General features: G+C 37.6%; 4 protein-coding genes and 2 long non-coding RNA genes across 9 annotated transcripts; 3 read left to right on the forward strand and 3 right to left on the reverse strand.

Annotated features, from left to right (window-relative positions):
- Positions 1-3441: 3441 nt before the first annotated feature.
- On the reverse strand, positions 3442-6229 carry LOC110771656 (FBD-associated F-box protein At4g10400). Its single transcript, XM_088251409.1, is given in 6 exon segments — positions 3442-3913; positions 4098-4165; positions 4168-4240; positions 4323-5390; positions 5755-5868; positions 5962-6229. Coding segments are annotated over 5 exon segments (1575 nt in total). The 5' UTR covers positions 5797-5868; positions 5962-6229; the 3' UTR covers positions 3442-3589.
- Positions 6230-7085: 856 nt separating this feature from the next.
- On the forward strand, positions 7086-9321 carry LOC148295387 (uncharacterized). The gene is made up of 3 exons (XR_015835051.1): positions 7086-7291; positions 8577-8724; positions 9191-9321. It is a non-coding gene; the product is annotated as an uncharacterized LOC148295387 (long non-coding RNA).
- A 1063-nt stretch (positions 9322-10384) lies between these two features.
- LOC110771655 (microtubule-associated protein 70-5) lies at positions 10385-14296 on the forward strand. The gene is made up of 11 exons (XM_021975993.2): positions 10385-10831; positions 11344-11429; positions 11532-11597; positions 11742-11912; positions 12027-12197; positions 12288-12443; positions 12561-12707; positions 12913-12984; positions 13081-13668; positions 13756-13904; positions 14039-14296. Exons 1-11 carry the CDS (start codon positions 10717-10719, stop codon positions 14055-14057), a joined length of 1740 nt encoding a protein of 579 aa, XP_021831685.2. The 5' UTR covers positions 10385-10716; the 3' UTR covers positions 14058-14296.
- Positions 14297-16188: 1892 nt separating this feature from the next.
- Positions 16189-18711, reverse strand: SVR7 (pentatricopeptide (PPR) repeat-containing protein). The gene has a single exon (XM_021976010.2). It carries the CDS (start codon positions 18508-18510, stop codon positions 16390-16392), a length of 2121 nt encoding a protein of 706 aa, XP_021831702.2. The 5' UTR covers positions 18511-18711; the 3' UTR covers positions 16189-16389.
- A 710-nt stretch (positions 18712-19421) lies between these two features.
- Positions 19422-21226, reverse strand: LOC110771674 (uncharacterized). Of its 4 annotated transcripts, none has more exons than XM_088252059.1 (4): positions 20907-21226; positions 20400-20481; positions 20076-20267; positions 19422-20042 (listed from the first exon to the last, which is right to left on the reverse strand). In XM_088252059.1, exons 1-4 carry the CDS (start codon positions 20922-20924, stop codon positions 19699-19701), a joined length of 636 nt encoding a protein of 211 aa, XP_088108185.1. In that variant the 5' UTR covers positions 20925-21226; the 3' UTR covers positions 19422-19698. The 4 variants fall into 4 exon arrangements, with proteins under 4 accessions (XP_088108185.1, XP_088108183.1, XP_088108184.1 ...); XM_088252057.1 differs by adding an exon at positions 20570-20601 and having other exon boundaries at positions 19422-20267; XM_088252058.1 differs by adding an exon at positions 20570-20717 and having other exon boundaries at positions 19422-20267.
- Positions 21227-21685: 459 nt separating this feature from the next.
- LOC148295388 (uncharacterized) lies at positions 21686-24918 on the forward strand. The gene is made up of 2 exons (XR_015835049.1): positions 21686-23938; positions 24043-24918. It is a non-coding gene; the product is annotated as an uncharacterized LOC148295388 (long non-coding RNA).
- The last annotated feature ends 481 nt before the right edge of the window (positions 24919-25399 follow it).

Raw genomic sequence — 25399 nt, forward strand, 5'->3', positions numbered from 1 at the left:
AGGGATTTACTTTCCTATTTTATAGATTTATTTCCTTGGTTAATTAAGGGATTTACTTTCCTATTTTATATAGTTGTCAAATCATTGTATAATTAGGAGATATTTTCCTAATCCTTTACTGGATCTAATTCCTTATAAAGCACTCATGTAAACTCTTATATATATACCTCCTTATGGAGAAGAATAAATAAGAACCTAACATATTCAAAACCATATTCATATTTTAGCATGGTATCAGAGCAATCGATCCTCGGTTGTCTCTAAATTCTCATATCAAAATTTCTCCTCCCCTCCTCTTCAAGGGAGGGAGGGGGAGTGAAAAAAGATATGTTTCTCTTTCTCATGAAGATTTTGCCTCTTTCTTGACTCCGACAAACCCTTTTCTTCAGGGGAAGAAGAGAATTGAAGAGAAGTTTCTTTGTTCTTAAGCCGTGTTCACAGGGTTTCTGTGTCCTTTAGCCGTGTTCACAGGGTTTCTGTGTCCTTAGCCGTGTTCACAGGGTTTCTATGTTCTTTAGCCGTGTTCACAGGGTTTCTGTGTTCTTTAGCCGTGTTCACAGGGTTTCTGTGTCCTTTAACCGAATTCACAGGGTTTATGTGTTCTTTACATTCCTCATATCGTATTCCTCGTATCGTATCAAATTTTCTTGAACCACAAACTCAAAATCACATTCCTCATATCGTATTCCTCGTATCGTATCGAATTTTCTTGAACCACAAACCCAAAATCACATCCCTCATATCTTATTCCTCGTATTTCCAGTTTTAGATTCAGATCTTCATACCCGAATCCTCATATACTCTTATCCCGAAACCCTAAACACATCTTTTTATCTTATTCTTAAATCCTTCCGCTACCATGGATATCGTTTCCAAAACCACCAAATCCACTTTCTCATATTCAAATCCAATTCCTACATCAAATTCATACATCAAAATTCCTCAAATCAAAATCCCTCACATTCTCATATCACATCTTACTTCCGCAGCGATATTAGGAATTCCTACGATTCTCCCTCTTATTGCAGACTCAAAACGACCGGTCGCCTGAAGCAAACGACCGGTCGCCCTAAGCAAACGACCGGTCGCCCGAGGCAAATGACCGGTCGCCAAAGACTCTGCCTGAATTGCATTGATTATCGACTTAGGTGCTACGAATTTCATGACTCACTTACCAAGTTGGGCATTTGTGACGTATATGCACCAACTTGAGGAGGAGTGTTGAAGTGAGTCTCCTAATTAATCAAGGAGATTTATTTCCTTGATTAATTAAGGGATTTACTTTCCTATTTTATATAGTTGTCAAATCATTGTATAATTAGGAGATATTTTCCTAATCCTTTACTAGATCTAATTCCTTGTAAAGCACTCATGTGAACTCTTATATATACCTCCTTATTAAGAAGAATAAAAAAGAACCTAACATATTCAAAATCATATTCATATTTTAGCAGTATTCTCCAGAAAATCTCCAAATCTGTTCAGAGATTCTCGTGCATGGTTGTACTATACCTCCGCAGCAACAAATTTCTCTTTCATGTCCAAGTAATTTCTCATTAACAAGTTTTCAGCCATGGAACGAAATGGGTGTGTTGCAGAGAAGAGAAGTGGTTTGCAGAGAAGAAAAACTGACAAGATGAAATGGGTTTTGTGTTTCAGAGAAGAGAATGAGAAAATGGGTACGAAATGGGTCGTGAACTTGGAGGGAAAGACAACCGCCCTTGAATCTTGATTCTAGTTGACAAAAAAGAAAACAACCGTTCTTGATTTGATCGGGCTTTGTGTGCCGTTAGATTTGGCCTCAATCCATTCCAAAATAAGCCTGAAACCCCATTGGCTGAGGCGGTTTCACCCGGATTGCCAGCGTGGCATTAACCCCTGTGAGAGTAAACTATTTTGGGCTTTCGTGGCCAAATTTTCTACGGGGTCGGATCGAAATTTGGGCTGCCACAATATTTTGGAATTTTTATCCATTCACGAAAATTGCTTATTTTCTCACCATCTTTTATAAAATAAAAAATAAAAAATTCTAGTTGGTATTTTTGGTTCCCTCTCGTAATACTTGAAAAGAAAAACTTATAAGATATGTAGTTGTTGGTTTGTGGTTTATGTCTATTCAAATATGTGGTTGTTGGTATTTTTGGTTAACTTAACTCTCGTAATCTGTTCTCCTAGCGCTTCTTTTATGCGTCTTACTTTAAGTAGTATGCACATTTTGAAAAACTTGATGGAACCGAACCCGTTGAGCCAAAGTGACTATAATTTTATCAGCAACTCGTACAGTTTTCAGCTCAGATTCCATTCCGACTCAATTGAGGTCTACAATTTCCTTCCTATGATTCACACACTACCATCAGTCAATTTTTAAATACTATTATTTTCATTAAAAAAATATGTCAATAAACCTTGATGAAAAGAAAACAATTTGTTTTCACCATGGGCAATATGACTTCTTTTTTTTGATGAGAAAAGGGGGTTAAAGAACCCCAAAGGAAAAAACACACAGATTACACAACATTTATCAAACGGGTCTTAGCAACCCCCAACGAATCATCAATCAACAGGTTGCCAATCCAAACAGGGCTATCATCAAGGTACCAATACCCCATGTCAAGGTTGTGACTCCAAGTAGCTAAACCATCTGCAACAGAATTCCTCTCTCTATAAATATGTTGAATGTCAACCCTTCTAAACTGGTTCATGATCCTCTTGCAATTACTAACCAGGCCAGCAGTAGGATGAAAATTATCCACCTCAGCATTCTGTATGAGTTTCACAGCAATAGCTGAGTCCATTTCAATAACAACATCATCAACATGTTTTTCCATAGCAAGCTTTAGGCCAAAAAACAAGCCCCATAACTCAGCTTCAAGAATTTTTCCTTTCCCCAAATTGACAGCAAACCCACCAAGCCATTGTCCTAGGTGGTCTCTGAGAACTCCTCCAGCACCAATAGCTCCAGTACTTTCTTTGCGGGATCCGTCCACATTTAGTTTAACCACCCCCAAAACAGGGGGAATCCAAGCCAGCATGACATGCACCCTATCAATATTATTCTGGATGGCAGCAGTAGCTTTAATCCATTCCTTAGCATCAGACAAAATTATTTCTCGCATATTATAAGGTAGCGGTGCTTCATTTTTAAAGATAAACTCATTCCTCCATTTCCATATGTGCCAGCAGATGAACACAAATAAAATTTTCCAAGGGATCTGAGAGGATTGTACCTTAGAGCACAGGTTGTTTAAAAGCCAAGGGTGTAACTCAGCTTGGTAGAAGGAGGAGTCAAGAATATTAACAATAAATAAATTCCACACTCTTCTTGCTCTAGGGCAGTCCCGCAGGATATGCATGGTTGATTCAATAGGCCACTCACAGATGTTACAATCCGGATGGGCAATATGACTTTAACTATCTACACTCACATAAGGAAACACAGGATGAATGCCAACGTCGCCAATGCCCGCTTGTCATATAATTAATTTCGTAGAAGAAGCTGAGCTTGGACTAAGTTTAAAGATTATATAAACAAGTAAAGATAAAGCATGTATCATTTCGAGTTTGTTTGCTCATACCACAGCACTTACTACTACAGACATACAAATTCAATAGTTGAAGCCACTTTTCCCTTCAGCTGTTGCATAGCATGATCTCTTGCTTCCACTTCCTCTTTGACTTGTTTGACTCCCCTATCCTTTTCACTAGGATATAATTCACTAGGATACTCCCAACGCCGAACAGGATCAATAACTAATTTCTCTAGTGCAATGGCATTTTTTATAAGGTACATGACATGTTCAGCAACACATATTTCAGCACGATACCCTACTATTTCTGCTACCTTGAGGTTAGGATGGGGACATTTGCCAACTCTCTCTTTTTTCCCTGCTCCTTTTAAGGATGAGAAACCCAACTGCAAAGGACCACAAGGACCATTAAGTATATTAATCAGCATATTGTTATAAACCTGCTCTGTTTACCCTTTCCTTACTTCAATATTGGTAATGGAATCAATAGAAGATGAACAAAATAATGGAAACTTCAAATTTAAATAACAAGTTTTATCATGTAATCTACCAAGAATGAATATATATTACCTTCAGCACAAGTCTCCGCAAGCAAGGAGATGCCTTCATGAAAGAATTTAAATGACAAAGAGCCCCGCGATTTTTGCTGTAACTATTAGTTCCAAATGCTTGAGATTTGCTAATACAGGAAATACATGATTCTCATTGTACATCTGAAAGCCAAACAAGGAGTAAGGAACTACATAATCCAAAATGAAGAAAAGATGCCAACACATCATAATCACATTTACTAACCGCTCCTTCGATATCCAGCATGAGAACCGCTAGCTGAGAAAGACAACTTGAGAGTTGGGAGAAGGGAAGCTCTATGGATTTAAAGTAATAATGACCCTCTCTATAGAAGGAAGCAACAAGATCCTCAGAAATGGATACCTCAACCAGCAAAGGTACGTTACTGAGAAGCAAGTTTATCGCACCTCCTTGGTAAATAAATGAAACAAGGTTTGTTGCATCAAGAATTTCAATACTTTCTAGGACCGCACACCATTGTATATCTAAATATTTCAATGCAATCAACGGACCAACAACTCTTAACTTTACCAAATTCATAGCAGAATTCACTGTTAATCTTTCAAGAACCTGACAGTTAGACAATAAGTACTCGAGAACTTCACCAGTCACATCAACATACTGGAAATGAAGAACTTTGAGGAACTTAAATCCAACATTGTATCCACACGAGTGTAGACTTGGAATGTCAGAATGCTTGTGCTTAAGCTTCAAGGTAGAATCGTTTTTGATACCTAATAGTTTGTGGGGAAATTGATAGAGTTCTGTATAAGGAGTAACAAAATCAAAACGAAACACCAGCTCAAGTATTTGAACTCTCTTACTCATTGCATAATGAATCCATTTATCAATGGAACTTGTAAAACGAGAATTTATAGAAGAGCAAACCCTAAATCGTTCAATGGCTGGGCCTCTATGTTGTTCCACCACAGTGTTTACCCAATCGACGTATCTACGTGTTTCCAGGTCTTTCAGTTCTGGTTTCATTTGAAAGAAGCGCCATAAATTTCCATGGACTTCAAATTTAGCATCAAAATTGAGAGTTGTAGTAGACGTCCACACATACTGCCATCGCTTAGAAAGGACACTGGTAGCTGCTGCTTCCTTTAGTGGCAAAAGAGACACTATACTAAAAAGAATTTCATCTGGCAACTCACTAATTCTGTCCACCAAGATGCACTCACCCTTATTTTTCCCTTTCTTTCCCAAGCTTTTCTTTTTTCTTTTTGGCATGCACCTCCTTCGTCTATAATGGTTCCTAGCAGATGATGCTTCCTTTAGCAGCAAGAATGACTACAATTTCATGATTCCACTAAGTTATTAAATTTATTGAACAAAAAGCATTAGCAAATATTATAACGACAACAGTAAGGAAACCAAACAAAAACGCACTTTTACAACACGGACAGCAAAAGGGGTGCAAATTTGTACAAAGTTAGATATGTGGAACATGTATATAAAAATAAACATAAAAAAGATGCAATTTTTAAAAGTTTGGTATCGTGAAATTTAAATTTAAAAAGAAAGGTGCAATTTTGATGCAAGTTTAATAGCTGGGGAAAAAGAAAGATGCAAAATTTTCATACCAATTAGATATTTAGGATAGAAAAAGAAAAACGCAAACTTTGGAGTTTTATCTGCAAAAATCAGTCTTCACCTTGCTTTGCGAAAATTGAGAGGCTGGACCCTTTTTCTTCATAAAATCTGGCAGGGCAGTGCTTCTTCCCTCTTAAATGATCTGACTATATGTAATTAAACCCTAATAGAAATTCTGAGAATAAATTAGCCTTCAAAATACAAAAATCCAATCATAGTTCAATGACTCAGCAAAAACACAAAATCAAAGTTAAGAACAAACGCTTACGTGAGCTCGAGCGGCGGTACCGTTTATCGAAGTTAGATCTCACTATGCGATTGTTGCAAGTACCACCCCACTGGTTTGGTCAGACTGATTGATTTTGCTTAGGGTTTCAATTTCTAAGGACATAAGCGCTTTAGAGTTAGAGAGGACAGAGATTATTGGGGGATTGAAAATCTAATGCGCCTCTTAAAGGAGTATACTTTTCTTTCCTATAATAGAGAGGACATAGAGAGTTAAGTTTAATTTGAAGAGGGAAACTGTTCAGATTGTCAAGGCCATTGAAAAAGAGAAAAAAGTGGTTAAAATTGCTTTTTTCCCCACGGTGCTTTTATTTAAAATAATAATAAAAGGTAACTTCTTTTTCCGGTTGCATAAAAAAATAAAAGTTAATTTTGAATGTACCAAAAAATCGAAGTTAATTTTGAAGAAGAGGATAAGAAAGGCGGCATACAATTCCAGGAAAATATTGGGCCACCTGAGCTTCTTAAGGAGGTCGAGACTGAGAAAGTCAAGTTCAAATGCGTTACGGTTGGAATGCTTCCTTTGCTGCTTGTGTTATGTGCTTGGGACATGGCTCGTGTGATTGGGCAATTAGAAACAGGAAATTGGTATGTAGTCTTCTTCTTACGTCCCCCTATGGTTGCAGTTGGGATAAGAATTAGATGAAAAGGGTTGCTTCGAGGGAACTCAAAACCTCCAAGTTAGATAAGCTAATAGTAGGAATATTATCTGCCGTCCCATTAATGAAAAACCATTTGAATTTATACATTGACCAGACTCTAACTGTAAGCATAAAATAAAGAAACACTCTCTCACGACAACCGTCCCATTAATGAAAAACCATTTGAATTTATACATAGACCAGACTCTAACTGAAAGCATAAAATAAGGAAACACTCTCACGACAACTCTCCACTATGAGAGTGACTAACTAGACTCCTACAATTACTCAACTAAAGTTTAAAAGACATGCAACTCTATAAGTATTCAACAACTAAAGACACGTAGCCACTACTTTAAGCTATTCCACTAAGCACGTGACAGCTTGATATAGTAGGAACTGTCTTCTTATGTCTAGTTTGAGAATCTGGAAGTTATGGATGCTTTCTATCGCTAGGCTATGGAGATGAGAGCTTCTCAACTGGAGGAGGTCGAATTTTCTCTGTTTTTTGGATACTGAGCAGTACCATTTGCTTAGCATAATTCTTTCTCTACCTTGCTGAACGATATACACTGAAAGAAGGCAAAGATTACTTGTGAAGTGGGTTCTGACTCGGAGATTAACACCCTCGGATCTTGAGGAAGCAGATCTTGATCATGGTAAAGTCGTCAGGTATGAACATAATGCTCTATTATTTTAAATGAGATGTATCAGCCAAGAAGATATTTCACTGGTGATAAAAACCTTCAAGAAACTTGACATTGATCATTCAGGAACTTTGACAGCATCTGATCTAGCACCATCTCATTCTCAACCAACATTTGAGTACACAACTTAACTTTTGCATCATTACCTTAGTGTAATTTATTAACAAATATATTTAGTAAGCATAACCCAACTGCCTTGCAAGTTGCAAGTTGCAAGTTTTATTTCGCATTCTATATACTTGTTATATATATATATATATATATATATATGCACTGGTGTGTATGAAATATGAATACAGAGGGGATGGATTCACATTGCTCAATGGACAGGTGTGTCTGAATCTGCTTATCACAAGTTTAAACTTGGACACTAATTTGTGTATTCTGGCTGGCCAGCAACATAATACTTATTTGATTTCCTCATCACTCTGGTACTTATTTCGTAAAAGGTTTAAAGGACATAGACATATAGGGTTTAGATAATTGAAGCACATCACTTACTACTACAGGCATACAAATTCAATGGTTGAAGCCACTTTTCCCTTCAGCTGTTGCATAGCATGATCTCTTGCTTCCACTTCCTCTTTGACTTGTTTGACTTACCTATCCTTTTCACTAGGATACTCCCAACGCCGAACAGATTCAATAACTATTTTCACTAGGATATTCCAACTCCCAACACAGAGTCAATGCAAGTCTTCTAGTGCATAGAGTATAGGTACCTAATCTTACCTTATATGGCTAAAGTATCATAAACTTTTGTCACCAATCAAGATACTGTTTGTCATGCTCATGTCCAAATCTCCATACGCATAAAATGAAGAATCTTGAAATCAAGGATGCATTGGCTCCTCAGAAATAAAGGCAAATACTGATAATAATTAAAATGAGGATAAAACAGTTTCTGTATAAATTCAAGCAAGATATTCACATTTATCTGCTGTTCAAGAACTCAGTTCCAGTTCCAGCAACATCCGGGTTCTTGAACAGCAGATAATTGTAAATGTCCTGCTCTTTTATAGTAATAGGGAGTAACTACAAGTGATTCATACCGTTATATTTTCAAAAATGAGATTACTCCGGCAGGGTCCTCAGTTCATGCAGAAGGCTTCACAATTGTATATTGTATTACACTTTTCCGGAACTCAAATTGGTCTATTGAATTTAATACAATATACAATTGTATATTGTATTAAATTCATCTTCAATTAAACGGAACGAATTCAGAGCAAAATCCAATCCATTTACAGGTCTCGGAGATAGAGTTGAATAGGCAGAGTTTTGGGGAGTTGTTTTGAGGATTACTCACAAAAAGAAGTATCAATTGGATGAAAAGTAATTCACATGGATCGCCAGCACATCATTGCCCTTTATTTGGGGTCGACGAGACGAGACCAGGTGGGTGTACATTTTATATGGGCTTTGTTTGTTTATATGTGAATCCGAAATTACAAGACTGACCCAACAATTTTATATGATCAAATTGCTTTGTTTGGCACACTTGATATTGTATTCACGATAAAGGACAAAAATAACAATTGTATTGGTTCTTGTCTAAATTCATAAAGAAAAAGGAACACAATTCCACATTTAATTAAAAGTTTAAATCCCTTATGAGAATATTAATCTACCAACTCCAAAGTCCAACCAATAAGGAACACAAGACACGACAAAGAGAACCCCTCAATCTCAATGCTTAGCTTGATCGCACTTGTTCATATCACTTTCAAAAGCTAAACATAGTCACTTCTCAGTTAGAAGGAAATCAATTGAAAAATGATTCACATAAGATAATATATATATATATATATAGTGATCATGAATCAATAACCATTTAATTATGTGAGTAATTTTGTTGTATTAGGATTTGGTGTTGGTGGTGGTCCTCGTGGACTGGACAGATGGAGTTTTCCCTTTGTTGCCTGGCCAAACCCAAAAAAAGTGCTCCAAGCCTTATGGCTCAGTCTCAGTGTCAACAAGAAGCCTTGAGCAAATTTCTAATATTAAATTCCATCATACTTTTAAGCAAAGATATGATTTTTCTCTGTGTTTGTGTTTGTGTTTCTGTTTTCTGTATATGAATGGGAATTTGTTTGTTCTTTGAAGCCACTTTAGTTGGTCCCTTTCACTTTCATTAACAACGCTTTTAACTTGTTCATTTGATTTGAGTGAGTCTCTCTCTCTCCCTAAGCCTTAGCCTAAGCCAAAGCCTAAGCTATGTTTTTACCAAAAAAAAAAAAGCCTAAGCTATGTGACGTCTATCTGTCTAATGATACGGAAAAGTGGCAAGGTTTAAGCAAGTTTTTGCGCTTAAGCAATTTAATTACTCAAAAACAAGAGCTTTCCTTTCCAAATTCCTTTCATCAATAATAATATGTATCCAGAATCCAGATCATGACTACCCTAGCTAATAATAATATTCCTTACTTATTATCATTTGCAAAGGAGAAATTATTTATATTCTTTCTTCCACTGTCGACACAACAACTTTGTTTACCTATTTTATGTTTTCTTTTCTTTTTGGTCTGCATATCAGAACCAATCCAATGGAAACTGCCATCTGTCACCAAGTTTATGCTTTATGACAACAACAACAAAAAAATCCCAGTTAATCTGATAGATAGATGGATAGAATACTCCCTCTGCTTTTCCTTCTCTATTTTAATTTAATTTAATTTATGTGGTTAATGACTTGGTGTTGGGCGTTGTTGATGTTTCAAAAGGATAAACAAGAGAAACGTTTGGCTCTTTTGTGGTAGATATATTATCTATCTAGAAACAATAATCCTTAATCGGTCCAAAATGTAATTATAATCATAGATTAGGTACGTAGTAGGAAAAACAAATGGATTAAAAAAACGACTATCTGAATTTGCACTCACCATCAATCAGAAATCACAACAGTTGGAAAATGTGACTTTATAATTTTATTTTGACAACTTCTGCCTTGCCTGAGGAGATAATGTTGTTTTGACAACTTTGGAAATCAAATCAATCATAATGACGTTTGAAACAAAGAAATCCCTTAAATTTAGTTTTACAGCGAAATATAGATTATGCAGACAGTTTTAAAATCAAAGTAACCGTTACTGTCAAAATTAGGAGGGAAGAAGGGGAGTTGAAGAAGCCGGTTTGGCCGGCCTAAGATTTATGGTTTCTCAAAATTTGCTTCACACTCACACACTCACACACACAGAGCAAGGAAAGGGAAGTCCATCTCTCATCATCCATCCCACTCTTTACGGTCAATTCCTTAAAACTCACACACACTAATCCTTATTAAAACCCCACATTCCAATTCCCATTAAATCCCAATTAAGCTTTTCAAATTATAGCTCTTTCTCTATCTTTTAATCTCCAAAGTTCCAAAACATAAACAAACCAAAGGGAATGGTGTGTCATGAAGAACAACTTGGAGTTGGACGGATTGGGGGAGAGGACGTCTCCCTTGTTCATCCAGACCCTGTTGTGTTAGAGCTCAACCGTATGCACAACCTACTCACAGGTCCCTCTCTCTCTTTCTCACACACACATGCACCTCTTTCCGGATAGTGTTAATTTCGTTTCTGCATTTTTTACTGGTTTTCATGATGTTGAATGCTACAGAGTTGAGTTCAACATATAGGAGCATTTGGTTTTATTAGAAGTAATAGTATTTTCCTTATCTCAGTAATAATAATAATAGTAAGGACATGGCTTGAGAGTTTTCTACTTGTTCTTTGTTTTTTTATGTACATTCAGTGGTTTATTTTATTTGAGGGTTTTGTTCAATAAATCATGGTGACTATGGATAAAAAGAAAAGATACATGGATTATTTGTCCTCAAATGTTAATAGATTTGAAGATTTTATGATTATGACTATTCAGTGTTTTGGCTGTACTGTTTTCTGTTGTTATTAGTTTAAATAAATGACCACGAAGCAAAGCAGGTATATGATTGTTTCTTCCTCATAAACGTTAACAAACAGAAGTTCTTCAAAGATATAATGGTAGTTTTTTTAAAATCAATTGTTGCAGAAAAGAGTCGGGAATTAGGGATTGCTCAGGGTGAGATCAAGGCTCTGAGAGCTTGTGAAGTTCTAAAGGATAAGGCTGTGGAAGAGGTACCTACGTGCTGAACAACTTATTTATAGACGTGTAATTTCATGTCATGAGAAGTGGATTCAATATTTATTTATATTCATTTTTGTTACTACATTTTCCAGCTCATAAATGAAGTACAGAAATTGGACGAGAAACACAGAGCCACTGAAAGTCTTTTGGAGCATAAGGTAGGTGTGTTTGGTTTGGTTCTTGAGATTTTTGGGTATCCTTAGTTATATGGCTGTCATATCATATTCATCAACTTCTGTCTGTCACTAATCAAAAGATACTTTGTGATGCTCATGTCCAAAACCAAATACGAAAAAATGCAGAATCTTGAAATCAAGAAACTAACAGATGACAAGAGAGATGCATTGGCTGCACAATACGCTGCAGAAGCAACTCTTAGAAGGGTACATGCAAATCGAAAGGATGATGAATCTCCTTCTATCGAGTCTGTCATCGCTCCTCTTGAGGCTGAAATTAAAATGCATAAGAACGAGGTAAACAAATTTCCACCTATAAAACCAATGAATTATATATATGAGCATGAGGGCTCAATTAATTTGATGGCACACTCTGGAAAGATTTTTAATCCCCTTATGGCCTTTTTTCAGATTGCAGCGCTTCAGGAGGATAACAAGGCTTTGCAACGTCTCACCAAGTCAAAAGAGTCTGCTCTTCTTGAAGCAGAAAGGATACTCCGAAGTGCACTAGAAAGGGCTCTAATAGTTGAAGAGGTTCAAAACCACAACTTTGAATTGAAGAGACAGATTGAGATCTGCCAGGCATGCCTTTCCGCACCAGATCCTATTTCATTTGTTGAACAAAATCAAGTATGAGTAATCAACCCAATTAATATACCGTATGATATGCAGGAGGAAAACAGAATCCTGGAGAAAACAAACCGCCAGAAGGTTTCAGAGGTTGAAAAGCTTAGCCAAACCATTCAGGAACTTGAGGAGGCCATCTTAGCTGGTGGGGCTGCAGCCAATGCTATTCGTGACTACAAACGACAGATAGAAGAATTGCATGTATGTTTCATGGTTACATATGATGATTTGCAGGAAAAAGTACAAAACATATTTACTGCTATGACGATTTTGGTCTTTGAGAACTAACCATTACCATGGTTTCCTCCAATTTCACAGGAGGAGAAGAGAAGTCTGGAAAGAGAGCTGGCAAGAGTTAAAGTTTCAGCAAACCGGGTAGCAACTGTGATTGCAAATGAGTGGAAGGATGAAAGTGACAAAGTTATGCCCGTTAAACAGTGGCTGGAAGAGAGAAGACTAATGCAGGTATTTCTTGCCCAGGAAATAAAATGAAAATTCCAAATAAACCTTTTTTTATAATCCACAATGTTTCTAATCCAATCATACCCTTCACCCCTTCTACCAATGAGGAATACACGATTTTCCTTGTCAACTCATGCTACTACCAAGGATATGAATGAGAAAATGGTATGTGCAACTTTTTATGGACATTATTATTTTGCATATGCAGGCAGACATGCAACGGTTGAGAGAGAAGCTGGCTATTTCAGATAGAACAGCTAAGGCTGAAGCACAACTCAAGGTGAATACATAATACTTGCAATCTTCCTGTCACTCCATCTGAATCCTTTGCTTTTTATTCACCTGAGTAATCTTATTAACTAATTTTTTCAATCAGGAAAAGTTGAAGTTGAGGCTGAAGACACTAGAAGAAGGGCTAAAGCATGTTTCAAGCTTCAATCCTCATTTATGTGGTTCCCCAAAAGCAGAAAAATCTAGTAACTTCTTAGGATTTCTGAAAAGCAACGGTGGATTAGGAAAGAGATCGACGTCACAGCCAAGAGCTTCTACCATTGCTAGAAGCTCTCCGGTGCAACAGCCAAATTCAGACAACGAAGCATGCAATGCAGCTGGACAGCTAAAAAGATCAAATAGCCTCAGAAAGAAATATGGTTCTGGAGAACTTATGTTGAAAAAAAGTTTATGGGCATCTAGAAGTAAAGTTGTTGATATTGGTGAAAAGGAGAACACAGAAATGAAGGCAAATGATGATACTAATAAGAATGATGACAGAATGGTTGCCGCAGAAATTGAAGCTCAAGCCGGTGGCAACGAGGACTCACCCAACAAGATAAGTACCAGCTGTGACAATGAAGATATGGTCTCAGGGTTTCTCTATGATAGACTTCAGAAGGAGGTCCTAAATCTAAGGAGGCATTGCGAAGCCAAAGAGAGTGATATGAATGCTAAAGATCAAGAAATAAAGGTAAGATTGACAGATACTCTGTTCAGCCCCCGACCCCCTCTATATCCCCCCATTAATGTACTGAATGCATGATATGACTGTGTCTAGATGCTGATGAAAAAGGTTGATGCACTGTCAAAAGCCATGGAAGTAGAGTCTAAGAAAATGAAGAGAGAAGCAGCGGCTAGAGATAAAGAAGCTGCAGCGGCCAAAATGGATGATAACAAAAAGAACAGAAATATAAACTCCTCTAAACGGTGGGTGACAAATTTTGAAGAGCCTCAATTCCCTGTTTTGTTTCTTTCTTCAGATTTCATTCTAGCTTATGATTTTTCAAAAACCTGATGATCTGAACATTCACAATAACTTGTGGCTTATGCAATTGCTGCAGGGCAATGAAAGCATCTTGAAAACTTACATTGGAGATAACTGAAGATCATATGAAGATATTTATTCTTTATCAGTGTGATTTTTTAATATGTAAATATAGAAAGCACAGTTTCACCAGTGAGATAGCTGATTGAAATAAAGGTTCTGAATGCAAAAGGGGAGCCGAGTTTGTACATTTTTTAGGTTGGTGATTATTTGTGTTTCCCTGTGCTTGAAACCTACATAAATGAATTCCAATACATTTTACGGTTTGCCGTTATGAATCAATAGTACTTGCTGCTTTACTAGTTTTGGGAATGGCATCAAACAAATGAATTGGAAATGAAAGTGAAGAATGCATTTTAACAAGATGGGAATCATATATTGAGGAATGGGTTTTTCCAATCCCAACACATCATACAAGAAAGAATGCAGTACGATGACACATTAGCAACAACATGTAGTCTTGAAATTCGATGACTTGTCCATTAATAAAACTAGTAAAGCAGTTCTTCACATTGTGATATAATTTCCTTCTGCATGAGGAACTAATTGGAACCAAAACAAGGATTAATACTAAAACATGAAAACCCTCTTCTGGTTACCTAGAACATCTACTCTAAATATCCTTTGAAATGTACAATTACCATGGCGGTAAAGGGAAGATATATAAAAACCAAAAATCCTGCCATTCAAAAACTGTGCACCTCCGGAATGATGGCCAAAGAAGGCCGCCATTTTGGAGGCCCTTCTAACCCAGAACTCCCTGACAATTGAACACCAATTTCTTTAGGCGACTGGAAGTTGTTTGCGCTCTTCAACAACAACTCCAACTGTTCCCTAGTCACCACAATCTTAATCTTCTGTCTCTTGCAGCTTTCTTGGTGAACTATTTTTAAAGGAACCAAGGGCTTACCAAGACTTGCAAGGTTTGGCACAAGATGGTAAACTTCCCCTGGTTCTAGCTTGGTGTTGGGTGGCAATGGCGTAAACGGCTGGACGTGGTGTACCAGCTTATAGCCAATGTAAGGGCCAGATGTGATTTCTTCAATCGGTGTTGAGGCTTTGAATTCTCGTACTCCACCCTTAAAGATTACTACTTTAATCTTCTCTTGAGGGGGATGGCACAGAACATGTAAGCAGTTTCCCATGGTGCGCAGAGCAATACAAATGAACAAAGACTCCATCGTTTTTATAGTGTTTGGCTTTGATAATTTCATATGGGACTGTGGGAGGCAGTTTGACGTGCAAGCCATGAAGCATTTTTCTTTAATTAATTTATAAGCTTTTACTCTCCCAATATGTGTGCTATTGGTATTTTCTTTTGCAAAGTCAACTAGTGGTGTGGGTCTAGAACTTAACAAGCACTCCCAGCATTATGATAACATCTAAATAAATACCTCCAAGTCAATGGTCTGTGGATTGTTCATTGTATTTGTAACACAGCCTCGATGGAATAATTCTATTAGAATGTCAAAAGTCAACTCCAATATAGAATTGCCAGATGAAGTCAAACACGTTTTACTTTAATTTTTTTATGTGTATTAACATATTTCCGTTTAAGTTGCTTAGTCCTCAGATATTGGGGCTAAGTGTTATGCAATCGGGAACTTTGACTGTTCGTATATATTTTTCATGGCCGATTCGACCTCTTGCATTACTACTATCGTTTAATATTGAACTTAACCGTCAACTGCCAAATAAATGTCAATGAGGCCTAAAATCACACGGGAAACCTGAGTCAACTGCCAAGAGCATTATAATAGCTTTGGCCCTCAGTTTCAACCAGAAGAGATGTAGCGGACAAACTTTCTACATCTCCCAGGCAAATAGCATGCCCTGTATCTCAAGAATGACAATAGAAGAACTAAGCCCCAGAAAGCAAGTATCTAAGCTAAGGTAACAGTGCCAATTGGCCTGTGCAATAGGTTGGATGCTAACAAGACAACAGAACAATGCACTTGTTTTGTACCTCCTGTTATTCCCATGTTACATACAATAACTTCCAAAAGGCATTTATCAAAGAAAATTTGGAAACCTTTCTTAACATACAAACGGGTCTTTTTCCACTACTTCCAAATCTTAGACTTCATGCAACCAGATTTAACAGGATCTTACTGATAATGTTACTCAACAAAATCAAAGCGCATAAATAGGTACATTACCGCTAAGTAGATGCAAGGATTTTGAGAACTTCATTAATTCAATAAGACTAATGGATGGTTGAGATCTAATGGTACAAAAATGTTCTCTACACCAAGAGAGGAAATTCCAAAAACAATATATATAGAAAATTGGGAAGCAGCACATACCAGTTCTTGACATTACATATCAGTGTGACAAGCTTTCTCGGTAAACTAAAGAGCCCAACACCTAAGCAGCAACTAATTCCGATGAACTTCTAGACTCCAACCATGACTTGACTGCAACCTTTGTCGTCAAAAACCAGCCAGCCTTGTCTGGGGCCTCATGGAATGGCGCATTTAATTCCTTCAAATGTGATTCAAATACACTCGCAAGACCTTTGTCTGAATACTTATGTTTCCCATGTCCGGTATTAATTCCTAGCAACGGCGGAAGCTCCTCACCAGATTCTAATACCCGAGACAAGTCATTGATCCAAACATGTAATGCAGTCAGAGCTGCCCCAAGAGAGAGACCCTTGAGATACAGAGACCACTGGGTTTGAGACCTTGACTGTATACCTATGTATATCTGAAGTGTAAGCCCCAAGTCTAGGAGCTCACAGGCTCTCTCCAAGAGATCGAGGTTCACACAAAGATCAATCAAGCAATTGCAGTAAGCCTTCTTTACATCGGAACCAATTGAATTAAAAAGTTCTGATGCTTCCTTCCTAAAGTTATCACTGTTGTCTTGCTTCTCTACCAAAAGTCGTACCACATACCCAAGCTTTTCATCAGCCCTCTCAATGCAATTGGCAAGCTTACAAAGTTCTTCCTTCGGTGTTTGAGTCATCACATTCAGGAGACAACCACAGAAGCGCTCATCTGGCGTTATGCCCAATTCTAGGAGTTGATTGAATATCCTGACAACATCATCTGTACGCTTTGCCTTCCCATAGCATTGGATGAGTGATGTCAAAATAAAGATATTAGGCTGAAAACCAGCTTCCAACATCTCATTTAACATTGTCTCTGCCTCTGTGACTTTCCCGCTACATGAATATATGGTAATCATGGATGAAAATGTCCAACTGTCAGGCTTCCAAGTTTCGGAACTCTTCATGTCTTTAAAAATCTCAACAGCTTCGTCAGCGTAACCAACATCAGCACACATAGCTAAAAGGGTATTATAAAGAATTACATTCAGCTCCATTCCCTTCTCCTTCATCTCTCTATAAACGTTAAGAGCATCATCACCGTAGCGGGCTCTACCATAGGCCCTTAAAAGAGCTGCATAGGTTACCGAATTTGGTGAAAACTCCTTGTTGATCATCTCTCGGTAAATTTTCTTGGCCTGCCAAGGCCTCTTAGCTCTTCCCATAGCATCCAACAAAGTGTTATAAATAACCAAGTTTGGCTTAGCCCCTATAGCTTTCATTTCCTCATACACATTCAAGCACCCATCAAAATTCCCGGACTGCCCGTGAATTTTGATCAATGTTGAAAACGTCACTGGATCAATGCGCCATTTCGATGTCCTGGCTCGGTCATACAAACTGAAAGCCATGTCAACCTTACCAGAACGCCCATAGGCGTCAATCATAGCCGAATAGGTAACATCATCCGGATTACACCCAAAACTGGGCATCTTCTCAAACCACTCCACAGCCTTATCAGGCAAAGAGGACATCCTAGCACAACTAATCATAGTAGAAAAGGTAACATTATCAGGTTGAACACCTCTCTTGATTAATTCATCAAACAGCTTCTCTGCCCTATCCAAATCCTTACCCTTCCTACACACTTTCAAAGTGACATTGTAGAGAATCACCTCCCTCTTTGGTTTCAAATTCTGCTGAAAGTAGTTGAGCGCAAGCAACGCATTTTCTGGATTGGCCATATTATTAAGCACAACCACTGCGTCTTGTTCCAAGATTCTATCACCTAAACCCTTTAAAGCTTCAAAAACATCATTTTCACTTGGACTGCAAGAGTTCAAATACTCGGCTACTTTGACTAAAGAAGCATACCTGAAATCGTAGGATTTCTGCCTGAGCTGCGAAGCTCTGGGGCTGCTGGGGTTGACCCAGATATAGCTTTTGGACAAAGACTCAGAATTTCTATTTGGGCGTTGAGGGCTTTCAACTTCTGGAACATTGGCGGGGGTCTGGGTTTCTTGTGCAACTGGTTCTTGTAAAGAAACATGGTTTATTTGGAGAGAGGTTCTTGAGTGGAGTGATGGAAAACCGAGTTTCAGAGTGCAAAGACGAGAGCTTCCCAGTCGGAAACTTGTTGGGGAAGGGAGAGAATGGGAGGGAGTTTGGCGGTTATGGAAGAGAGAAGAGGGTGAAGAGCATAAATGATAAGCCATTTATCCCTCTGTGTTTTGCTCACACTGTTGTGAGTAGTGCATTCCAGGAGATAGGATAGGAGGAATTCCTATTTACTATTGAGTATGCGGCGATTCCAATATTTCACTGGGAACAAACTTATCCGTATCCCGTGAACATGTTTAGTTTGGGACCTAAAGCTAAAGAGACTGCTTCACCAAGCTGCTCTATGTTTTTTTCTTTTCTGCTTCAACTTGTTTAGTTTGGTATAAAGTTGGTCCAATAAAATCATATTGTTTTTGGTTGGCATTATAATTTAGAAGAAGATAAGATGGAACTTGGAAGGAGCAAGCCACATGCCCACATCACATGGGCTTCACTTGGAGCAGCAAGTTAGGCACCCTGCCTGGACTAGACTAGTAGCATTATGGGCTTTTTGGCTTTCGCTGAATTTTGTCTCTTTTTTTTTAAGTATAGTAAAAAGAGCAACTTAATAACAGAAAGACAACATTATTAAACTAACTGATAAACATAAAAAGGAAAATTAGGAAAATAGAATGAAAACAAAACAAATATAATATATTAAGCTCTTTCCACGAAGTCATTACACGCATATATAAATTGATCTTTTATAATAAAAAGGACAATTATGAACGATATCTCTTAATTGTATATAAACAATTGAAATGGGTCAAACAAACCCCACAGAATTGGACTGGGGAAAATATAATGGCCTTGGACCTCTCACTCTCCTCTTGTGGATTGTGGAGAGTGGAGATTGGGATGAGGGTGTTTATGGAGTATATTCCAAGTAAGTAGCATCCCTTATTTTAAAATTTTAAATGATATGAAATGAACAACTAACACGCATTAGGAAGTAATTAAAGAAAAAGCATGTGCAGAGCAGTGCAGCAGTTGTGCAATGGAAACTTGTTTATTATTGCATTGAAAATTGTAGCAACAGCAACTTCATTCATCTTCATGTAATGTAGGTACAATGAATAATAAGCTGATTGTGACTTAGTCTTCCACCACCATCAACAGCCAACTTTATTGATTACTTTTTTTCCCCTATAAACTAAACCAACACCAACACTGGACTGCTGCTAATTAAACATAAAATGACCCAAGATTGAAGATGATTTACATATATTTAATTTATGTCCCTGAAACTCCAAACCCAAATGAACTTGACCTCAACAATATTCCGCAGTGCACCATATTCCCAGTCACATGACTGTGCAGCCTTGGGGATTTTCTTCACTGAAACAGTCAGAGCGGGCAACACAATAGTTAGTATTGTAGCTCCTGCCACCACCATAACTGTCGTATACAGGCCTTCCATAGTAACCATCATACTGGATGTATGGGCCTACTCCGCCATAGCCAGTCTGGCATGGCCCACCAGGATGCCCATGGTAACAATCCATACAGCACGCGTTTACTGGGTAAGGCGGTGGGTAACATACAGGAACAGGCGGTGGTTTGGGTTGCTCTGGCGGCGGTGGTGGTTTGGGTTTCTCTGGCGGCGGCGGCGGTGGTTTGGGTTGCTCTGGCGGCGGTGGTGGTTTGGGTTTCTCTGGCGGCGGCGGCGGCGGTGGTTTAGGTTGCTCTGGCGGCGGCGGTTTGGGTTTCTCTGGCGGCGGTGGTTTGGGCTTCTCAGGCTCTTTGATCTCAATGCTCTTGATGGCTCCCCTACCTTTGCAGCATATCCTGTCCCTTATCTTCTCTGGACTGCAGCATACCACTTTGATGACCACCTGGTTTTGCTTCTCGTCGTATATCTGGTCTCGTATTTCTCTTGTTCACAAAATCCAATTCCACAACACACACATTTACTCAGTTTAATTACATTCTTTTTGGTTTTAACATGTCTATGTGACTATGTCTATGGAGGGAATTATACAAAGGAAAAGATGGAGAGACTCACGAGGGAATTTGCAGAGAACTTTTTTGACCTTCTTATTGCATTTGTGACACTGAAGGTCCACCTTCAGGACCATTATCGTCACCTGAAGTGAACCCATTTACAATTAGGGGACAATAAGCAGATTACAATTAAGAATTTCAGAAAAACAAACAAATAATAATATTATATACAAGAATCAAGATGGCTGCTGCTCCTGGACCTGCTGTGGTGCCCAAGAAGAAGAGAAAGTAAGCAACTTTATGGATGGATTGTGGTTTGTAGACAAAAACAAGTGGAATGAGGTTCTGACTTCTGACAGGGAAGAATCATGATGAGTAACTGACAATATCAAGAACAAAACTCGGTGGAGTCTTGGAGAAAAATAAAAAATAGAAGCCACAAAAGTTAAATAAGAGCTAGCTACGCCCGAGCCAGGCAAAATCATCAACTGGGTTTATCTACTTGTTATCAACTGAACTGAACCACTAAAAAAAGAAGAGGAAAACATAAACTTTAACAATTACCAACCTTTTCTTTTTCTGCCATTGCAGTGTGAGTGCGTGTCTCAGATCTGAACCTCAACTGAAATGATTGAATGGGACTGGAACTCAGGGGACCAACTTGTATATATATGTGTGTGTATATATATAAATTGAAGAATTCGGTGGAAGAGGGAGCAGAGAGGAAGAGACGGAGAGGAGCAAGATTTGATTTGATTCAAGATGTTTATTATGAGTTTATAAATTATGACAACTTGCTTGCTAAGAAAGAGTGGAAAGATGTGAGCACAATGTATTTCGTACACAAAGGTCCAATGGGATGCGAACACTTTAGTTATTGGAGGTTGATTTCATTTCATGGTATGATCATTGAAGCTGTCATTATATGAGGATGAGGGTAGTGATGGTGGCTTTCTTCGATCGCTAAAAGTTGCCAAGTTTTGTATTTGCATGTGCTGGCTTTGATTCACCCACCTCACCTTACCCTCCGAACTTTCCAACTTCCGAATATTATTTTAAAGTAAATATTCCATCAAAGTAAAGTTACCGGAGATTCACTATTATACCAAATATGGGAGCCTGAATTATAAAAAAACTATATATGAAATGGACTTTAGAAACTCACTCAAAGCTCATTTACAACATAATAAAAAGACTTTTAACTTTTTTAAAATTACAAAACTGTCATTGATTTCTTAAAACAAACCTAACCCCAAAACATTAACAAAAAAAAAAACTCAAAACACTCAATAGGGCATCAAAGTAATTTAATAATTAAAATTAAATTAAATAGGGATAGCTGTCATTTTTTGGGTGTTTTTTTGGTTTGTTTATAGAAATTAAATAGTGTAGGGTTTATTTGTAGTTTTAGTGCTAAGAATAGGTATATAACTAAGGGCCCGTCTGGTAATGTTTTGGGAGAATGTTTTCAAAGAATGAAAACAAGAAAATAAATTTGCATTTTCAGGAAATGAAAATGCGTCTGGTAGATTAATTAGAAAACATCTTTAGAAAATAAAAACAGTGAAAATGTGTCTGGTAGTACAATTGTTTTTTAGGTGTATTTTTGATAATTTCAGTTCTAATTTTTTTTTTTAATTCTGATATTTTTAGAGGCTAAAATTATTATAAACAATGAAAAAAAATTAAAGCCCAAAAACTATCTTATCTCCTTTCTTTTTTCTTTCTTTTTTTCTTCTTTTTTTCTTCTTTTTCTCCTTTTCTCTCTTTCCTCCTCTTTTCTTCTTCTTTTCCTTCACGTGGCTGTTTCTTTTTTCTCTTTTTCTTCCTCAATTCTTCTTCCTTTCCTTCCCAAGGCAGTTTTTTTTTTCTCCTTTTCTTCTTCTTTTCTTCTTCCTTTCCTTCCCCACCCACTCCTCCTTCCTTCCATGGCATCAATCTCATACACCCACCCATCTCTCTCTCTCTCTCTCTCTCTCTCTCTCTCTCTCTCTCTCTCTCTCTCTCTCTCTCTCTCTCTCTCTCTCGTTTAACTAATTAATGGTTGTGCTGGTTTGATTGGGTGATGATGGTGGTTGTGCTGGGTAAGTGGTAGTTCTTCTTCCTCTCTGTTTTTCTTTTCTTTTCTTCTTCCTCTGTATTTTTTATCTTCTTAGTTTGCAGGTTTGTGTTATTTTGGGTTGGAGAAGATGAGAGGTCAAGAAAGGGGGAGAGAAGAGAAGGGTGAGTGAGGAGAGAAGAATTTTGGTTTTTGGTTTGAGAGGGAGAGAAGATTGAGCGAGAGATGTGTCTTGAGCGTTTGTTTTCTGGGAGAACAAAAACATCTTTTTTCTATTTTGTAGAAGTAAACGTGAAGTTGGTCTCATTTTATGAAAACATTTTCAATGTTTTCTGTTTTTGCCCACCGAATACATTTTTGTTTTGTTTTTGTGTTTTGAAAATGAAAATGGGCCTTTAAAACGTAAAAGAACGGGGCCTAAATATCTCTAAAGGTATTTGCATCCTAATCTAATCATAATTAAGTGCTAACAGATAGTTTGGTAGTCTTCAAGGGAGGCAGAGTGCCTGCCTGCCAACATTATTTCAATGAGACCCTCAAAGCAAAATAAAATTATATTCTATTGTTATGCAATAGAATGTATTTTTCAGAGTGCAAAGACGAGAGCTTCCCAGTCGGAAACTTGTTGGGGAAGGGAGAGAATGGGAGGGAGTTTGGCGGTTATGGAAGAGAGAAGAGGGTGAAGAGCATAAATGATAAGCCATTTATCCCTCTGTGTTTTGCTCACACTGTCTGTGAGTAGTGCATTCCAGGAGATAGGATAGGAGGAATTCCTATTTACTATGAGTATGCGGCGCTTCCAATATTTCACTGGGAACAAACTTATCCGTATCCCGTGAACATGTTTAGTTTGGGACCTAAAGCTAAAGAGACTGCTTCACCAAGCTGCTCTATGTTGTTTTCTTTTCTGCTTCAACTTGTTTAGTTTGGTATAAAGTTGGTCCAATAAAAATCATATTGTTTTTGGTTGGCATTATAATTTAGAAGAAGAAGATAAGATCGAAGGAGCAAGCCACATGCCCACGTCACATGGGCAGGCCCGGCCCTGGGCAGGGGCAAACAGTGCGATCGCCCTGGGCCCAATATTCAGAGGGGCCCAAATTTTTTTTATAGTAAGTATTATATTAGATTATTATAACTATTAACTAATTTAATATTTTGAAAAGAAAAAAAAAGACCAACGATGGTCTGTTTCACTCTTCAAGAAGAAGAATATTTGGATCTATTCCATTCCACTGCTCAAGAAAAAGAACATTTGCATCTGTTCCATTCCACTGCTCAAGAAGAACATCTGTTCCACTCCTCAAGAAGAAGAACGTTGCATCTGTTCTACTCCTCCAGTTCGTCGCTTTTGCTGGTGCTTCTTATTCTTCTTCTTATTCTTCCTCTTCCTCTACAGAATTTTGAATCCCCTTCATTTCATCTCATCTAAGCCTCTCTCTCTCCTACAAGTTACAAAGTTGTGAATCCCTAGATTAATTTTTCTGTTGGTAGATTGGGGAGATTCCAAAATCCAAAGTGTGGGCTTTTATCAATTGAAGGTAATTTTTTTATGATTTGATATATCAAATGAAAAGGGAAATATGATTTTTTTTTGTTTGTTTGTAGATTTGTGAACTCATGAAATTACATATTCTCTTTGCAGGGATTCTTTTAAGCTCTAATTGATTGCAAATTTGTTTATGTGGAGAGCGATTTCTCAAAGGGGGTTTCTCAAATTCCAGGTTATGTTGTTTTTTATTTATTCTCTGAAGCTTGAAACTACTTTAAGAAATGGTGAGTCTTCTGATGTTGATGCAAGTGATTTGTTTTCAGAGTTACAGGTGCTGCAATATCTTTTACCATCAGCAGTAAACACAACACTTGAAATTGTAGAGTTTGTAAAAGATATGGATTGTTTTCCAAATGTTTTGATTGCCTATAGAATACTATTGACTGTACCTGTGACTGTAGCATCTGCAGAAAGAAGCTTTTCTAAATTAAAATTATTGAAATCTTACTTGAGGTCTACCATGTCACAAGAAAGGCTAAATGGGCTAGCAATCTTATCCATTGAAAAGGAGATGTTAGAAAAGCTTGAATTTGAAAGCATCATTGAGGATTTTGCTTCTCAAAATGCAAGAAGAAAATCATTTACATAATACCTTTTCAGTTGTGATTTTGTTGTTTTTCACCTTATCTTGCAGGTGGTGATGTTGATATTTTGCTGGTTGCTGAGGATGCAAAGAGATTCAAGTAGGCTGCTGCACTTTGCTTTGGCTATTGAGAATGTAAAGACATTTTTGTTTTGCTGGTTGCTAAGGATGCAAAAGGGTTTCATATAGATTGATGTTATTTTTCTTAGGCTATTCAGCATGTAGAGAATTTTTTTCTTTTGGTTGGTTGCTTGTTGGTGGATGAAAAAGAACTTATTTTGCTGGATGAAAAAGAACTTATTGAATTGTTATAAGTATTTATCTTGTTTATACATTGTAGCCTTTTATTCTAAATTTTAATATATTGAAGTTTGAATCGATGGACAGATTAGATCTTGGTTGAAAAATAAGAGAGTTATCACTAAGTTTAAATATATATATAGGGCCTAATTTTTACTTTTGCCCTGGGCCCTGAAAAATTAAGGACCGGCACTGCACATGGGCTTCACAAGTTGGGCACCCTGCCCAGATGGAACTTGGTTTAGACTAGTAGCATTGGGCTTTTTGGCTTTCGCTGAATTTTGTCTCTTTTTTTTTTTAAACATTGCAAGAAGCGGAAATGCTAGAATGAGGAGGTTGAGTGAGGAGGTTATTTGAGGAAGTGAAATCTCACCATCAACAATTAAAAACAAATGACATGGGGGTGCATTGGGGGGTCCACACCCCTTTTGATGGTGAGATTGGCCTCCTCAAATAACCTCCTCACATAGTCTCCTCATTATAGAAGCTCCCTGCAAGAAGAGCAACTGAACAGAGAGCCAACATAGTTAAACTAACTGACAAATATAAAAAGGAGAATTAGAAAAA

The sequence above is a fragment of the Prunus avium genome, chromosome 4, assembly GCF_965620075.1.
Source record: "Prunus avium chromosome 4, drPruAviu1.hap1.1, whole genome shotgun sequence".
NCBI lineage: Eukaryota > Viridiplantae > Streptophyta > Magnoliopsida > Rosales > Rosaceae > Prunus > Prunus avium.